The following is a 19,138-nucleotide window of genomic DNA, read 5'->3' on the forward strand; positions in this document are numbered from 1 at the left end:
CTGCCACTCCACCCTCTTGGCTCTGCCTCCATGAACTATTACTATTGATTCTTTATAGTCCACTATACTTCAATTCCAATTGTAAGTCCTAATTGATAACAAATGTTTTATGTATTACTGTGCTCTACTTGCTAGTATTTTAACATACTTACTGATATTATTGATATTTGCTTATGTTTTTTTCAGTATTTTCTTTGTCACATTTAGGGACTGAAATCACATGTCTCATAGAAGAAACTGGGTAAAAGAAACTGTCTTTCTCTATTAAGAAATATAATCTAATATGTAAACTACATGTTCTTTGAAGGCTTGGTAGAACTTACTTATGAATTTGATTCTAGTGCCTCTTTGCAGGAAACTCATTAATGGCTTGATTTAGTCTGCTGGCATTGTTTCATTCTGATTATCTACTTCCTATTTTGTAAAAATAAGTATTGTTTATTTTTGCAGATTGTCATTTCTTTTCAGTTCTCGAATTTGTTAGACTAATCATCATGTATGTAGTACTTTGAAATCTGCAAAGCCATTCCCATGTGTGAGCTCATTTGAACCTCACAACAATCCTTTAAGATAGGTACTACATGAAGCATTATCCCCATTTTGCAGATTAGAAGTTAAGTGGCCTGCCTTTGGTCATATAACTAGTGTCAGTGTGCAGATTAGAACAAAGGTCTTTCTTATTCTATCTACCACAGTAGTATGATACTTTTCTTGATTCTCTTGTACTCATTTTGATGTCTCATGCCTAATTTTGGTGATTTTACTTGTCTCTACCCTTTTCATTTTAATTGAAGCTATCATTTTAAAAAAGGCTTTGGGCTTAATTTTTTTTTAAAATTATTTTCAATTTCATTAATTTCTACTCTAACTCTGGTTATTCTCCGATTTTCTATCTGTACAGCTCAGTTTGTTTTCCAAAATTTTAACATAACCCAGCAAATTAATTTTTTGTGAGTCACATGTACTAGAAAAAATGTACATTATTTCCTCATTTTTTCCCTCCTTTCTTATTTATCCTCCACCACATCCTACAGCCTACAGGAAGGCATCATAGCATAGTGAAAAGATCACTGGGATTTGCAGTCAGATTAAGTAGAGTTAAACTCTGATATTTAGCTCTGTGTCTACAAATTACTTCATCTCTCTGAACTTCAATTTCCTCACCTTTAAATAGCGATATACATAATTTACTTCACAGGGAAGTGCTTTGAAAATGTCAAATCTATAAACATGGGTTACTATTATGGTATTTTTAAAAGCTATATCATACTCTGATAGTGGAGCTTTTAAAATTTTGTATGAATTTTCAAAGCTTTTCCTTTATAGATTTTGCTGCTATATCATTTGATGTATAAAATGTCAAACTATTACACTCTCATTTTGAATGCCTTTAACCATAATAGAATTTTTTTGTCTTTCTCTCAATACTTTCAGGTATAAATTCACTCTTATCTGACATCTCAATGTTACTTCCACTTTTGACCTAGTTATATAATAGAATTAAACTGAAAAGTTGGACAAAAATTTGTTTTCCTATGTTAGATGTATTTATAGATGTATTTACTGTAGACAACATATTATTGGATCATCTTTAATACATGATGTAATCTTGTAATTGGAGAGTTCAATTCATCTATATTTAGTATAACTGTCAAATTTGTTTATTTCTACCATTCTTAGTTAACTTATTATTGTTGGCAAAAGGGAATATAAAATTAATTTTACTATTTAACTTAAGAAAATACCACTAAACAAAATTCCTGTATTTTATGCTTCCAACTGTCCAAGTTTCCTTTAATTTTGGTTCATGTTCTAATTTGGGATCATCCTATATAATCTTATTATTTTGCTTAATAAACCACAGTTTTGTAACAATCAATAAACTAGCCAATACAATATTTTGGGGCAAGCACTCACACTAAGTTATTAACTGGTTCATCTTGGTCTAAAAGTGTGCACTGGGATAAATAGATATATTTTTAATGTTTTTACTCTTTACCAAAGTCTGCTATGAAATGTCTATTTCCATGTGAAACTGTTAGAGAAGCTTTGATTCTGAAATATTTATTCTCTTGTCAAATTTTCTGAAGGCTGATTATGTGTCCTTGGATCACTCAGAAAACAAATTATATTGTATTAAAATTTCTCCAATCATTTTTGCCTTTTATGGGAAAAAAAGTGTTCTGTGATCTTGACCAATATTCCATCATATCTTTTAATTTTTGAAGGTTAAATGATCATTACCTTTTGAATGTAGTTTTGAATTTGGACATAAATGTTTCTGGGAGAGTTTAAATTCAAGCTTCTTGAAGACATTGAATGGCTATTTGTAAGAATGTTATGAAATGTCACAGAACAAATCCCCTTAATAAAAGGATCTGTTCTGTAAAACTTGGACTCAGTCAAAAGGCTGTACCCAAGAACCTAGAAAGCTATGTGTAGCCTCAAGGCCACAGGTTCCCGATCCCTGATTTAGAGAATTCTGGAAAACTTCAAAAAATAATGCAATATTGTGACCAAATTCTTCCCTTTTTCTAAATTCTCTGGCATGTGATAGTGAACTTGCTATCTCAAGTAATATAGTCCAGATTTGTTCTTTGAAACTAGTTTCCAGACCCTTTTCCAGTTTTTTCTAAGTTTCTTCTCCCCACACTCAACCTCCATTACATTGTGATTGCCCTCACCTGTATTCTACTCTTGGTTGTCTATTTCTATTGGCAAGTATATTCTCCACATTAGTTTTTATATTTCTTCATCTCATTTTTTAAAAAAAGCATCATTCAGTTTTAGATCTTTGCTGTATGTTTTAACTGTGGCAAGTTCTCTTCTGTCCTCCTGTGACTTTCTTGCCAGTATGAATTCTTGCTTTAATTTGTTAAATGTGTCATTTGTTCATTTGAAGCCATCTCTTGCTATATCTCGCATCATTTGTTTCTGATGCTTCGGACCTTTCTCTCAATTGATCTATAATCCTTTTTATCACACTGGAGCTCTTCTGTCTGTCCATTTCTTTTGCTCTTTTTGGTGTGTCTGTCATTTTGGAGGAGTCTATGACTACCTTGCAATCTCTCTACTATTGCCCTATCTTTATAAAATTTCATCTCATTAGGTTCAGCCTCTCATTTCATCTTGTCAACATTTTTTGGATTCTAATTCTGTCTACTAACATGTTAGCTCATGAAATTCTTCACAGATTTTTTCTTTTAATTTTCACATTTGATGAGCATTGTCATTTTGGCATCATTTAAGTTACTAATCACAATGAAACAGGGTGAAGGACTAATCAATGAGATACTCCATTAAAGACTTCCTGCCAGGCTGAAATTAATTACCACTTAGGATCTGGTCACTCAACCAGTTCCAAATTTACCTTACTGCACTATTATCCTATGTGTACTATTAACACAGCTAATGGCTACACAGAAATTACGAGATGTCTGATAACTACTTTTTATAGGAAAATTGTGAAAGTAAATAGTATAAAATTCAAAATGTCTTATACAAATAACTTAACAAAATAGCAGTGACTCATTGTGACAAGTTTCTAATATTCTGCAGTAATATTGGACTTCAGTTCTATCTCTTATCCACTTTGCTAACCTCTTTTCCCCTCCCTTAACCCACAAAACATACTGGTTTTGGTTTTTTTTTGGGGGAAACATTTTACAAATCTGCCATCTATGTTTCAATAGCCTTCCTACACTTAAAGTCTCTTCTTTCCCTATGTAACTAGGCTACCTTCTAGCCCCTTTCTCTATCCATTTTCAACTACCACCCTATCTCAATAGCTAGGCTATATGTAACAGGATACCATCCTGATAGTAGGATACTCTCTGTAGAATGGCAGATCTTCAGAGCAGGCCATCCTGGGATTCCTAGAGCCATGGGCCATGCCTCATCAACACCTGTAAATTGTCTTGTTTCCTTAAATTACAAATATGGGAGCAGTTCTGTTACCACGCATTTGGAGGTGAGGGTAAGATTTCCTGTGGTTATAGGTTTAGTTATTTGAGGTCCCATTGAGAAACAAAGCCTAGATTCAGGTATTCAGTCTTCCCTTACTTGGGGCATGTTATGCTGTGTTCTGTAAGATAGCTAAATTAAAGTGCTTTTGCCAAATTTTTTGTTTTGATTCTAAGGAGAATTCAAAGGTAACAAAGGAACAGCTGCATCCTAGGAAGAAATTTATCTATTCACAAAAGCAACTGAGTGACCTTTATACCGTGTAAACATATGTACTCCTTTGTGGCTGTCAACAAATGAAAATATACAGCATGATTTTCACTAACTACCCTGCAATTATTGGATTTGGAGTCAGAAAACCAAGGTTCAAATCTCTTCTCTATGATTACATATGGGGCCTTGGATTCTTTAAGTGTAAAACAAAAAGTTAGACCAGATGAGAAGGCTCTTTCCAGCTCTAAAGTGATCATCCTTTACAGATTATTTTAATTTGATATGGTTCACTAGGTGCTCTTTTGGGGGGAGAGGCAGTGCTAGTAAAGGGGAAATCAGCTTGGGTTTGGTTACTGCAATTCAGTGAGAAATCAATATCAAGGTTTGTTTTGGACTAGAGTTCAATCAATCAGTATGGTTTACTCTGTTTTTTGGTTTATTGTTTGAAGTACTGCTTTAAGCATTTTTATAATCATTAGAACCTCTGTCAAAGGACCAGGTAATATTTCTCAAATTAGTCTATTCTTGTCAATAGTTCTGGTTTAGAAAAAAAGTGTTTGGTGGCTAATAATTACTCACTACAATAAGTTTTGGGGATCCTCCATAAATTCAAATTATCCATGCAATCCTTGGCCGACATTATCACAAGTAATGGCAAGCATTCTGGACCTTAAACTTTGAAAAGGAGTTAAACAAACAACACAGACAGTTGAATGTTTGCCATTCAAATATTTATTTTTTTTACAGTGTTTTTAGTAAGATAATTTACTTCTTTAAAAAGGCTTTTAAGAAATAAAATTTCATATGATATAGCTAGCAGTTCAAACTTAACTATTGACAACATTCTTTATGAAACGCTAGCCTACTTTAAAATCAAATGAAAACAAGGAAATACAACTGCCATCAGTAAAAAACAATGTGTCTTAAGTGGTAAAACTTCTTGAAATTATATCCAGCATGAGACAAAATCGTCAAGGCCATCACATAAAACATTTTTGTACTGAACAGGCAACAAGAGGGACAAAAGGGCGGCATCAACGAAGCCCAATGGAATGGGCAATGTAAGCCACTTCATGTAACTTTACAGGGATTACAGACTTCAAAGCACACATCATTCCTTTTGAAATCACAAAGTGTAACCAAAATAAAGTAAAAAATGCTGAATACAAATTAGTGGTATTAGGACTTAATATTATATCTGTCCTGCTCCTTATCACCCCCAGAATTTGCTCACTGATTAAAATACATTGGGATGAGCTGAACTATTCAACAACAATGTTCATTTTATACACAGGACAAAGCCAAAGCAGACTGTGACACTAAAGTAAAAGCTGGTGCTCCCTGCCTCAACCAAAAAAAAAGAAGGAAGCAATGATTTCCCAGGACCAAACTTGGATTCTAAGAAGCACTTATGTCAAACTAACCTCATCTTATTTTTCAAATAGGTTTATTAGATTGGGAATTAGGGAACAGATATCCATGTAGGTATATACACATATACATGCATGTATGTATGTGTATGTGTATATGTGTGTGTGTGTATATCTCAGTAAGATTTCTGACAAAAGGCCTCAAGATACCTTTGTGGATAAAATGGAAGAATGTGGGTTAGGTGACTGTATTAAGGTTAGCTGGCTAGACTACTGTAAGCAAAAAAATGTTGATTAATGAATCAACATCAACTTCAAGGGAGGTTTTTAGTAATGTGCCTCAGGGTATTATCACAGAATATGAATCACAGAAATAGGACACTGTCTCCAGCTTTACTTAGTTCAACATTTTTATCCTGACTCGGGTGAAGACAAAGGATAGCATGCTCACCAAATCTATGGATAGATAAATCATCCACAAATTTGGGAGGGAGATAAAATGGTAGTTGAGACATATGACCCAAAACTATTCCATTAGGATGGAAGAATGGGTTCACAAATTAAACGTTCTGCACTTAGACGAGGCTTAACATAATTTCACATTAAAAAAGAACTGCGGTTTCAGATAATTGCAAGCTCAATATGAGTCAACAGTGATATGGCTGCCAAAAAAAGCTACAAACAACCTTAGGATCTTTATTACTATACGTATAGGGTTCAGAACAAGGGAGTCTTGCTAAACTCTAAACTATTCAGACCACAACTGAAGGACTGTTTCAGCTTCTGGTGCCACATTTTAAGAAGGACACTGACAAAAAATGAAGTGCATCAAGAGAAAGTCAACCAGGATATAATGGATGTAATTAAGTGGGATATAATCAAGTCATATGAAGAATGGCTTAAGGAAAGGAAGTAAGTATTGCATTTCTTCAAATACCTGGAGGGCTCTCAAATGGAAGAGGGATGGTTCTTAATTCTATGCAGCTCCAAACGGCAGAATCAGAATCACTGGGTGGAAGTTATGGAAAAGCAAATTTTAGCTCAACATATCTAGAACAAGTAGAATCACTGAAAACTGGAATGGGCTGGCTTGTGAGGTAGGGAGTCTCAGTCACTGGAAATGTTCAAATAGAGGGTAGATGGCCCATTACTGAGGACATAATACAGGGGATTCTTGTTTAATTATAGACTGGATTAGATGACCTCTGAGGTATCTTCCAACTCCGAGATTCTATGAAATCCAAATATGCAGCACAAAGACAAAGGCATACCATTTTCAATGGAATCAAGGATGAAATATGGGTAAGTTTTGGAGGAGTAGAGAAGATAACATTCTTAGGAGAGCATCATAAGTTTAAAGTGATTAAGTGAAGAATAAATTATATATTCTAGCTAGTCAAAAACCCATAATGAACATGGTCCTTAAATATATAGCTAACACCTTGTTTCATTCATGTTTTTGTGAAGCTCTAATGTTAAATTAAAGTCTGTCCCCTTGCAAACTTGTTACTAAATAACAGACAGGAAAGGTGAAAGGAAAGGGGAACATCTGACCTGTAGTGAGTTTCTTTCTTTCCTTCGCTCTTCAATAAGAACCCCAGCTGGCCCTGAGGTGTAGAATAAGGACTCTGAAAATCTCCCTTGTACTTTAAGATGAGAAAGATGCAGAGGGGAGAAGTAGTATAAAATGAAGTTAGGATGTTCTAATAAACTTTCTGTCTTGCCTCTGGTATGAACATCAAATACCTCAGAAACAGCCATTCCATGGAGCCATAAGAATGAAAGGCTGCATGGTAGCTCAATTGAAAGAGCCCTAAGCAGAAAATCAATAGATCTGTGCTCTAGTTCTGGTTCTGCCAAGATTTAACCAGATATGTGGTCTTGTATTGAAATAATTTCATCTCAGGGCTTGAGTGTCCTTATCTATAAAATGAAGGGTTTGAATCAGATGACTTAAGGTCCTTCCCAGCCCCTAAGTTTCTCTGACCAAGAAAAAGCCAGTTAACAGCTACTGTGTCACCATCTAACCTGCATTCTCTCTATGCACAATGAAAGAAAATGACCACATCTATATTTAAAGCCTCTCTTTTAAAATTTCCCAAGGAAAAGTGGCAGCCATGACCTAATTAGTATATACAAAAAACATAGGAACTATGACAGAAACTAACAGGGAGATATACAGTAGCTCTACATTCCTTTCTGAAAATCAAGGAAACTATCTTTAACAACATAATGGTTTTCTAAAGTCTATAATTATATTTTTGCAAAATACAATTAGTAACAACTAGGAAACTAGTGCTTAAATTCATCATACATGATCAGAAAGTCTTCTGGACAGGATCAAGTAGTTAATTTTTAGATTAATTTTTTTAAATGAAAAAAAAAGTATGGTTTAAATAAAAGACCAGAATTGGACTCTTAAATATGCAAGTGAAAATAACTATTTGCTAAATTTAAAATGGGATAGGTAAGATGGCAATAAGGGAGAAATCAAAGTCATGCTTATATTAGATCCTTTTCCCCTATATATTTAAAATAAGATTGATACTATACTCACTTATCTGGGATGATCAGGGATAGTTTTGCTTTTTAGCTATAAGAAAGAGGAACCTTCCAAGCCTATGATGCTATATTATAAGCATCCTAAAGTACCTCAATGAATGAAATGGTTCATGTGCAAAACTGCAAGCACCATTAGGATTTTTAAGCAGCAAGACCTAAACACAAATGACAGCTAACAAGCATTCCATTGGTCACAATCTTTTAAGGAGGCTTCACCTGGGGTGAGGGAGGCCCTACACGTTGTGTCTGTGAGTGAGTGTATGTTTGCAAATCTAAGAAGTCACAATCTGCTGCTGCAATTTTCCATCTATTACCTTTCGATACAGGTACAAATAAAGGGACCGTAATTGAAAATTTGGCCTCAGGAATTTTCACTGATCCAAATGGATAGACATTTTTTTTAAATGATAAAAACTTAGATAAATCTATTTAATTTTGGGATGTGTGATCTTAAAGATCATATTTATTAATCACCAGAACGTATATTTGGTCATGAGTGGCTGTGACCATACTTAGTGTAGTTATCACATGAGTTACCCAGATGAATTTGTCACAAAGGACAACATTAAGCCTTGATTAAACCAAGGTTACACTCAATATTCCATAGAGTTTTCTCCCTTAGCTGTTATTCCATTATTGCTCCTCTGAAATTTACATGCCAATGATCAGGGCCAAGAAGAACTGCTATTAAAAAAACTAATCAGTGTTTCAGATTTCTCCAGCCCTTGCTACATCCTAAACTTCTTGAAGGAAGGCACCTCTGTCTTATTTCATCTTTGTACCTCTTGTGCCTACATTTGTGCCCTGCACATGGTCCACACTTGATGTTTGTTGAGCTGACCTGCCACGGTGCTCTGAGAGCTTTCCATGCTTGGGAACTGGCATGTGAAATCAGAACAGAACCACTTTTCTCTTGGACTAAAACCTGAGCCAATAAAAAAGCCCAAATTTCCAATTTCAAGATTCTTCTAAGTTATCTGGGTTATATGAATGCACTCCCCAAAGGGTTACTTAAACAAGACAAACAGCAAAGATGAAAAAGACATGCAAAATTTGTAATATTCTATCCAACTTTAGTAACTGTCAAGAAAGGTCAAACTAGAACAATTCACATTGTATGAGAACCAAAAGGTCAGCCAGCCCAGGGGTTAAGGACAGGAATTCTAAAACTGCAGTGAGGTATCATTCTGAAAAACATGTTGCCTCCACCTCCAGCATGGGGTCTTAAAAGTCTTAGATCTGTCACGTAGAGCAAATTCACAGAATTCTACTGCAATGGTAACATATAAGAAGAAAGATGGTGCCAACAGTAATCATTATACAAATCATACTACGCTTTGTCAATGAAAATGAACATCTGGAATTGCACCTGAAAATAAATGGTCAGCAGGGTAATTTATGGACAAGTTACAATGGATTCCACTCACAAATATCCTTTGGTAGAACAGGAGGAAGTACCCTCTTAAGCTTCAGGGTGCTTCTGTTCAGACAAACTTCCAAAGCAGAAAAGTTACCAAAGTATCATCAATTTTTTTTAAAGTGCATTAAAAAAAAGAGAAATATAGGCATGGTGGATTTGTTGCTCTTCACAATAAATGTTAAAGAAAGGGCCATCTTAATATGCATAGTGATATCCTTTTTTCCCCCCTCAAACACATTAAGAACAACTGACGATTAATTTTTATAATGGGTATTTCTGCTGGAATCCTAGAGTCACCAAAGTGTTTATTTCTTAGCTGAATTTGTCTGGTTTGTAACATTCAATACAGAATAAATGATTTCAGAGATTCATGTAAGTTTGCTTTCTTGTCCACCAAAGGCTCCAGTTTCCAGTGATAAGACCAACCATATGACTTAACTGGTGTAGACAAAACCTCATTTTTGTATAGTATTTATAACAGACCTTTTCTTATTAAAATACTTCCTCAAAACACATTCTACTGAATGTTCAGTCCAAACAGCTTCCAAAACGACTAAAAACAAGATATTAGTCTGTAAAAATAAGCTCTTGAGGGGGAAAAATTATGAGCAACATAGTTGAAATGCAATTGTTTTAACTGACTCCATTTCTGCAATGCCATTTAGATACTCAGTGTCTTAATGAACTTTGAGATATATATATATATATATGTACGTATATGTATACATATATAAAAACACATGAATAATATTCAAAGTATCTCTTTCAGGTGAGCAGTTTAATTACAAGTTACAAATCTCTTATCAGTTTATTTATTAACTGTAGTTCAGCGTGCCCCCTCAAATCCCAAAGTCATACTTCAAAAACTAATTTGCTAGTTTTAAAAAAAAGAGTACTCCCAGGACCCTTCAGAAAAGTAAAAAAAAAAAGCCAGAAGTTTCTAAAAAATATTTTAAGCATCTTCCATTTAAAAACAGATAAAATATGAATTAGGGGTCATAATCAATGTTTTTCTTAATTTAGAATAGAAACCACTATTAACTTCAAATTAATGATCAATTTGACTTTTCACATAAGAGGATAATTGTATTACTTTAAAATCTGCAACACATCTTCCATACATGATCATGTTTGAGCCTGGAGACAACCCTGTGAGACATGTACTATGTAAATTATTTTCTTTTAACAGGTAAAGAAACTGAGGTTCAAGGATATTAAGTGACTTGCCCCCAGTCAAGTGTGTGCCTATTAAGCATCAGAGGAGAACTGGGAACCACATCGTCCAGCACTCTGCCCACCCTGCCAGAATTTTGCAAAAATCTACTCTATCAGTGATGAAGATAACGAATTTAAGAATCCATGTGCCATGGATTATGAGTAACTGTAACAATACATTTATTGGGAGACATGAGGCTCCTTAAAGCACTGCAAACTAAGATATCTAGAGTACTAATAGATCAGGGGCAAGTTAAACGGACAGGCTTTTAAGTCAGATGCGACTTTGCATGTAACAAAACATCCTTTGGCATACTGAAAAGTCAAATTTACACATTAACACAGGACAGAGCAATTTAAGAAGAACAAATGTCCTTGTAAATATTTTTGCTTGAGTAGTGGTCAACATCAACATATATATGTATACATATATATTACAATAATTCATCTTCAGCCTTGAATGCCATTAATTCATGGAAAGCAACTGCCTTTTTTATTACTAAACATATACTTTTAAAATGCCTGTTCTCCTGAAAGAAAAAAAGCTATAGAATGAAGCATACTATGATAGAGAGCAAAATAGGAAATAATAGTGTAATCATCTCAGAGGACTATTTATTTCTTCTACCGTAGACACCACATTACTCAGGAGGAATAAGAAACGGCTTGAAAAAATACACTGTGTGGAGCATCACTGGACTTTTACACACCACATTTCTGAATGCAAGACAGGCCAAAAAGCAAAGCTAAATAAATAAAGCAAGCTTCTGGTGGCACATGTTTGTTCAGTCCAGAAGTTTGCTAAAGACACATGGTCACTGCTGATATCACAATCATCTTTTCCCCCCAACTACTATAATTGCTCACCTGAAATATTCTATGATTGGCTTGTGAATTTTTTTGTCAGACATTGCGTTGCTTTCATTTTTATAACATCAAGCAGGCAATCAAATTACAGCTGAGTAAGAACACAGGCATTGCACTGACTAGGACATGCAGAACATGGAGTTTTCCTGCTTGGTTCCATGAACTTACAAGCATGGAATCAAGAGTTCTTTTCCAATTGCAAGTTTGCAATTTTTAACTTATCATCGACAACCTTCAATGGGTCCTGTCAAGGCATCCAGGCTGCTATCTGTGTCTGAAGCCAACGTCTGCTCTGTTGACATGGATGAAATGTCATTGATAGATGAGGACTGAGAAGGAGTGGTGTTGCTATTTACTGCTGCATCTGTGCTAAGTAAACCAAATATAATAAAATCTGAGGCAAGACATTGTTACAAAAACAAGCAAAACAGTGAGGGTTATGGACAAATGACACTTATTTTCCTTCCCCTTTATGACAATTCCCCAATCCCAATTTTGGAGGCAGAAAAGCAATCTTACAAAGGATGCAATTAGTCAACACTAACTTTTAAATCTTTTCCCAAGTTCTCCCCATTCTTAGGTTCCTCAATCCCCTAGATTTAATGTCTTTTCACAAACACTTTAATTTTTTTTCCCAATAGTCTGGCATCAAGCACACTGCCATATATAGGGCTAGGGCCTGGACTTGCAATTTCATGTTATAAGGAACACCCAGATGAGAAAACTACCTCTACCAGTGCAGGTCAGCACCTCCTCTTCAACTTAGAGCACTGCTTACAGTACAAGAGGCTAAGTGACCTGGCCAGGGTCACAAAGCCAGGATATGTCAGAAGCAGGACTAAAGACTCGGGTGTTTTTAGCTTTCTATTTATCATGCTGCCTTTTGATCATATAAGAGTAGACTCCATTGTGTTCTAAAAATACACTTTAATTTCAAGAAAACTTAAAAGGAAAATCACTGCATTTATCCAAATATCATTGTTCTTAAAAAGGCTTGTGGAAAATCAGGTTTCGAAATCCCTCAGGTGTATTTTCTCTACACTGTACTCTACTTAAGTGTAAGTCAAAAAGCACATCTTTAAGATTAAGGTTGGGTAATAACAACAGGTAGCTGCAACAAAGATTAGTCTGCCCCAAAGGAAAATGGCATAAAGACCAGGGGCTTGGGATTTTTAAAAAATTCAGGGATAACATTTAAATTTCTTAAGGCAGAACAGGACACTTCATTCTTAATGTTCAGCTTTATGGCCTGGCCTGACCAGAATGAGCCCTGGACAAGTAGTGTTCACCCAACTCCCAAATTGTGTTCATTTTTAAGTTACACTGTAATCTTTTATCTTTGAACACTATTTGTTGGTTTATAATACAAAAACGAAAGTCATCAACATATTCTACATACATCTTCTTTTTGTATGTTGGTAGCAAGTGTAGAAAAGAGCAAGTCAGGCCACAGTTCACAAGCATGTATACCTGTTGTTAGTTATTTCAGAAATGTCTGATTTTTCATGACCCTATTTGGGGTTTTCTTGGCAAAGATACTACAGTGGTTTGCTATTTCCATCTCTGGCTCATTTTACAGATAAGGAAATGAGGCAAATAGGGATAAGTGACTTGTCCAGGATCACACAGCTAATAAGTGTCTGAAGCCAGATTTGAACTGACTCCAGGCCCAGTACTCTATCCGCTGGGCCACCTAGTTGTTCTTTACATGTGCAAAAGTAATCTATTGAGCCTCTGTACTTTAAAGAGGTGCTCACAGGTCCCAGACTACTACTAGTGAAATAGAATGATTATTCACAATCAGTTGGGAAATTTGGGCAAAAGTGTTTAAAGAAACAAAGGCTAATTTGTCCTTGGAACTACTTTAATTCTCTGCTTGGTTTGATTGTGTAGCCATGGTTATAGAGGATTGTGTGTATCTAGAAGATAACTTTACAATCATCAGAATGAATAAAGTGCTAAGAGGCAAATTCTTTTTTAAAAACAACTGCCTAAACCATAATGATTAATATAGAAAACACTGTTGGTATTTAAGTTGGCTAAAGCAAGATTACCAGAAGTAAAACTATTAAACTAATCACTAACCTGAAGGCTGATCTTTTACCACACCATTCTTGCTTCTTTCTTCCCAGTCCATTACTTCTTTGTATATTAGTTCTTCAAATAAAAATTTAAGTTAAAATGTTTCATTAGTTTCTTTATATTTCTATAAACTTTCAAAATTAACTTTCATTAGGATAAAAGACCTATTTTTGACGTCCCTGAATTGAATACTATGCTAGGCTATAGTCTTGTGTATCAAACATGCTCCATTTCAGTGCTGTGACTGTAGGCAGATCTGAGCCCAAGACACTTTTGTCAGATTTACCTGTCTAGTACTAGAGATGGAGTTCAGACCTCTACATATCACATTAAAAAAAAAAGTGGGGAATGTAATACCAGGACAATAATATTTCTAAAACATAATTGAAAATTTAGAATTTAGAATAGTTAACAAAATAATAACATAAACTAATGAGAAGCAATATAGTATAGGTCAGAGACATAGAGCAGGCTTTGGAATCAGTAAGACTTGAGTTCAATCCCTGTCTTTGATACATTCTGGCTGAGTGACCCTGAGTAAGACACTTAATCTCTCAGTGTCCCAGAGCTGCAGAGCAGATATAGACCCATTCTGTCAGAGGGAGCTTCCTATAGCAATAAAATCATAGGTCAGGCTCAAAATAAAATAAAACAAAACAAGATATAATAATCATTAACAGTATCTTTATATGCAAATGAATTTTTCAAAATGCTTTTATGACAACAAATTAATACTATCAAACAAACTTGAACATTACAGGAAGAACACCAAATGAGGTATCCAATGGCTAAACTAAATAATGATTAAGTAAGCTATAATATATAATGGATAGCATTTTGGTTTTAATTTGCTGTTGAATCATGAGTAACTTTTATGTACTTGTATACCATGCTAAGGTTGCTATCTATCATTCACACAGCGTGGTTTAGGGGGAAAAGTTCTATGCTACAAGTCAGGAAATACCAGTTTTAATCCAATGCCTCATCCTGACCGACTGAGGAGGAAAACAGAATTTAGGGCTGGAAGGAATTTCAAAAATCATTTGGTTCAAGCTCTTCATTTTAAAGATTAGGATCCAAGGATCCAGAGTAAATAAGTGTCTTGCTCATGGATGCACAGCTAATTAATTAAGTGGCAGAGAGGAACCTAAACTTAGGTCTTCAGTCTCCAGACCCAGTGTGTTCTTTCTGCTAAGCCCTTTTTATTGCTCAATTTCACTCAGTGTTTTGCTTTCTCTGGGTCTTGGTTTTCTTGTCTGGAAAATGAGAGCACTGGACTAAATTATCTTTAAGATTTTTTTATCTTTAAGATTTTTTACAAATTCTTTGAGAGATGTCAGGTTTAGCAAGAAACAGAAAAGATGTTCTAGGTATTACTACCACGTAATCATATGCTTTAATTACCAACAAAAAAATACTTGAAATCTCTACCAAACCTCTTCAAAGTCTTAAAACAACGGCATTTTAGTAAAAATAAATATCTTTTAAAATTTCTTCTTTATTAAAAACAAGTGATATAAATGACTTTTAAAAATTTCTGGATCTAGCTTAACAAGAACTGAAAACAAAATAGCTTAAAAAACCCCATTTCAATAAACTCGCTGATTAACATAAGAATTTGGGGATAAAACTATTAACTAATTCTAAACAGTCCCACAGTTTCACAAAATAAAGACTAAATTGACTCTAAGTCAATTATACTATACAAAATGTATTTGTGCCAAGAAATACTGATAAAAATGTCTATAACTGATGGTCAAAATAACTTGTGTGATTACCTTTCCATTCTTCAATAGCATGTTCTCGTTCTTCTAACTGGGCATCATAAATTTGAGGTGGTGGCTAAAAGTTAAATTTGAAAAAAAAAAACCAAGTCTGTTGTTCAAAAATCTAATATATATAAGGAATTCCTAAGAGACTTCCCCAAAGTCTAATACTGAATAAGCATCTATTAAACATGTACCACATGCAATGAAATGAAGATAGAAAGACAAAAACAAAAATCAGTCCCTGTCCTTAAAGAATTTACAATCTACTGAGAGGATGCAACTTGTCCATAGGTAAATACAGATCATCAAAGAAGGGAAAGAAGACTAATGAGTGGGATTATGAGAAGGAGGTGGTACCTAAGTAGAAGTTAGTAGAACTTGAGGAAAGGTAATGGCTCCCAGAGGTACAGGCAAGGAGGGAATGCATTCCAGGCATGAGCAAAGCTATAGAGGTGGGAGATAGAAGGTTGTTTGGAAAACAGCAAGTAAGCCAATTTGGCTGGGACACAGTACATAAAGGGGAGTAATACGAAATAAGTCTAGAAAAGAAGGCTAGGGCCAGATTGTGAAAATCTTCAAATGCTAATGCTAAGGAAGGAAGTTTTATTTTATTTTAGTGGCATTATGGAGTCACTAGAGATTCTTGAATAAGGGACTGACATGGCCAGAGATGTACTTTAGAAAGATTTTTTTGGCAGCTGTGTGGAGGAAGGATTGAAGTAAGGACAGACTAGAAGTAATGAGCCCAATTAAGAGGCTACTGCAATAATCCAGGTGAGAGGTAATGAGATTCCGAACTAGTTGGGTAATCACATTAGATGAAGGAATGGATGCAAAAGGTGTGGTAGTGGTAAAACTGACAAGGCTTGCAACTGATTAGATTTAGGGGATGATGGAGAATAAAGAATTCAAGATGGCTGAGAAGTTATAAAATTGGGTTTCTAACTCTGTGAAGAATGGTGGTGCCCTAGACTGAAATAGGGAAGTAGATGTAGACAGTGTAAAACACTTGGGAGTCTATCTGAGAAGACAAATCCAGGAACTATATAAACACAATTACAAAACACTTTTCACACTAACAAAGTCAGACCTGAACAACTGGTATTAATTGTTCATTGGTAGGCCAAGCTACCATAAAAAATGACAATTCTACCTAAATTAATGCATTTATTCAGTGCCATACCAATCAAAACTACCAAAACCTTATTGTGTGGAGATAGAAAAAATAATAACAAAATTCACCTGGAAAAACAAAAGGTCAAGAATATCAAGGGAATTAAAGGGAAAAAAATATGACAGAAGGTTGCCTAGCCATATCAGATCTCAAACTGTATTATAAAGTAGTAATTATCAAAACAAACTGATACTGGCTAAGAAATAGAGTGGATCAGTGGAACAGACTGGGTACACAAATACGCAGGAGGCAATGACCACAGTAAGTGTCTGATAAACCCAAAGATCCCAGAACCCACTACATGAAAAAAATTGCTGGGAAAACTGGAAAGCAGTTTGGCAGAAAGTAGATATATGGCACACCATATATCCAGATAACATCAAAATAAGCACATAATTTAGACATAAAAGGTGATACCTCAAGCAAATTAGGGAAGTATAGAATAATTACCTGTCAGATATATGGATAAGGGAAGAATTTAGGTTCAAACAAGAGCTAGAGAGCATTACGGGATATAAAATGGATAATTTTAATTACATTAAATTAAAAAAGTTTTGCACAAACAAAACCTATGCAGCCAAAATTAGAAGGAAAGAAGTGGGAAAAAATTTTATAGTAAGTTTCTCTGATAAAGGCCTCATTTCTCAAATATATAGTGAACTGAGTAAAATTTATAAAAATATAAGTCATTCCTTAATTGATAAACGGTCAAAGGATATAAAATGGCATTTTCCGATGAAAAAAATCAAAGCTATCTAGAATATGAAAAAATGTTCTAAATCACTACGAATAGTGCAATGCAAATTAAAACAGCCATCAGAATGGCTAATATGACAGCACAGGAAAAGACAAATGTTGTAGGGGATGTGGAAAAACTGGGACACTAATGCACTGCTGGTGGAGTTGTGTACTGAACAAACCATTCTGGAGGGCCATTTGGAATATGCCCAAAGGGCTACAAAACTGTGTATACCCTTTAACCCAGCAACAGCATTACTAGGTCTGTATCCCAAAGAGATTTAAAAAGAAAATGGAAAAGGATCTCTATGTACAAAAATTACAGCAACTCTTTTTGTATTGGCAAAGAGTTGGAAACTGAGGAGATGCCCACCAATTAGACAATGGCTAAACAAGCTGTGGTATATGATTGTGATGGAATACTATTATGCTATAAGAAATGATGAATGAGCAGAAAAACCTAGAAAGACTCACATGAACTGATGATAAGTGAAGTGAGCAGAACCTGGAGAACGTCATACATAGTAACAGCAATACTGTGTGACGACAAATTGCGAATGACTTAGCTATTCTCAGTAGTACAACGATCTAAGACAATTCTGAAGGATTTATGATGAAAAACACTATCTACCTCCAGAGAAAGAACAGATGGAAGTCTGAATAGAAATCAAAACATACTGTTTTTTTACTTCATTTTTTTGTGGGTTTTTTTTAGTCTGTGTTTTCTTTCACAATATGACTAATATGGAAATATGTTTTGCATTGCTGCAAAAGTATAATATACATCAAATTGCCTGCCATCTTAGAGAGGGGGGAGGAAGAGAATTTGGAACCCAAATTAAAAAAAATGAATGCTAAAAATGGTTTTACATGTAATTGGAAACAATACAGAAAAAACGAAACTGGAAAGTATGGAGGAAAGATGGGTTCACAGAATAGATAAAGAGTTCTAATTTGACTATGCTGAACTTGAAGCGTCTACTGCACACTCAGGTGGAGATATCTAATAAGCAACTGGTGAAGCAGGACTGACTGGAGTCTAGAGGACAGGTTGGAGAGGAATATATAGATTTGGCAGTTAACAGGATAAAGATAATTGAAACTACAGGAAATGATGAGCTCACCAAGAGAGGGGAGAGAGAGAAGAGAAGCAGGATCAGGAAAGAGTTTTAGGGGACAACTATGGTGAAAGGATAGGATCTGGATCATGACCCAGCAAGAAGACTAAGAAATGGCCAGGTAAGTAGAAGGAGAATCATGGCAAAGATGCGCCACAAAAACCAAAGGAGGAGACAATATCCAAGATGAAGGGAGAGTCAAGTGTCAAAGCATGCAGAGAGCTTGAGGTTTCTTTGGGGATAATGCATTTCCAGTTCTGATCAAGGATGGCAAACACATACCTCCCAAACTCAGCATTAGCAATAGGCAGGGTAGAGAGAGCAGGAAAAGGCAGAGAATTAGAGCTTTGCTAGGAATGGGCAATAGGTATGCGCTGCTGGCACCAGTAACTTATAACCTCCCCACATTCCTGTATCTGCATAAGAGAAAGCTACTAACTATACCTCTACATCTGTATAGGAGAAAGTATCTGTCTACGGCATTCACACCTAACAGTTATAAATTGAGTAAAAAGGGAGTACTGGTCCTTTTAGGAAGTGAGAGGTCTAGACTTAGACACTCTTGATTCCTACATGTATGTCTAAGTTGTGTATAAACCAGGGATTGCCTATATTTATTTAACCATCACATATATAATATTTATGTG

General features: G+C 35.1%; 1 protein-coding gene across 3 annotated transcripts in view; it reads right to left on the reverse strand.

Annotated features, from left to right (window-relative positions):
- Nucleotides 1-4,890: 4,890 nt before the first annotated feature.
- The window catches only part of MAPK9 (mitogen-activated protein kinase 9), a 50,868-nt gene continuing 36,620 nt past the window's right edge, over nucleotides 4,891-19,138 (reverse strand). For 2 of the 3 annotated variants that reach the window (XM_020998611.2, XM_020998610.2), the window contains exons 10-12: nucleotides 15,471-15,534; nucleotides 13,696-13,767; nucleotides 4,891-11,974 (exon numbers count right to left, since the gene is read on the reverse strand). In XM_020998611.2, the coding sequence (XP_020854270.1) occupies nucleotides 11,832-11,974; nucleotides 13,696-13,767; nucleotides 15,471-15,534 (279 nt within the window). In that variant the 3' untranslated portion in view covers nucleotides 4,891-11,831. Of the gene's footprint in view, nucleotides 11,980-13,695; nucleotides 13,768-15,470; nucleotides 15,535-19,138 lie in introns of all 3 variants that reach the window. The other variant, XM_020998612.2, reaches the window with a different exon arrangement.

Source organism: Phascolarctos cinereus, unplaced genomic scaffold, assembly GCF_003287225.1.
Source record: "Phascolarctos cinereus isolate Bilbo 61053 unplaced genomic scaffold, phaCin_HiC Scaffold_2;HRSCAF=192, whole genome shotgun sequence".
NCBI lineage: Eukaryota > Metazoa > Chordata > Mammalia > Diprotodontia > Phascolarctidae > Phascolarctos > Phascolarctos cinereus.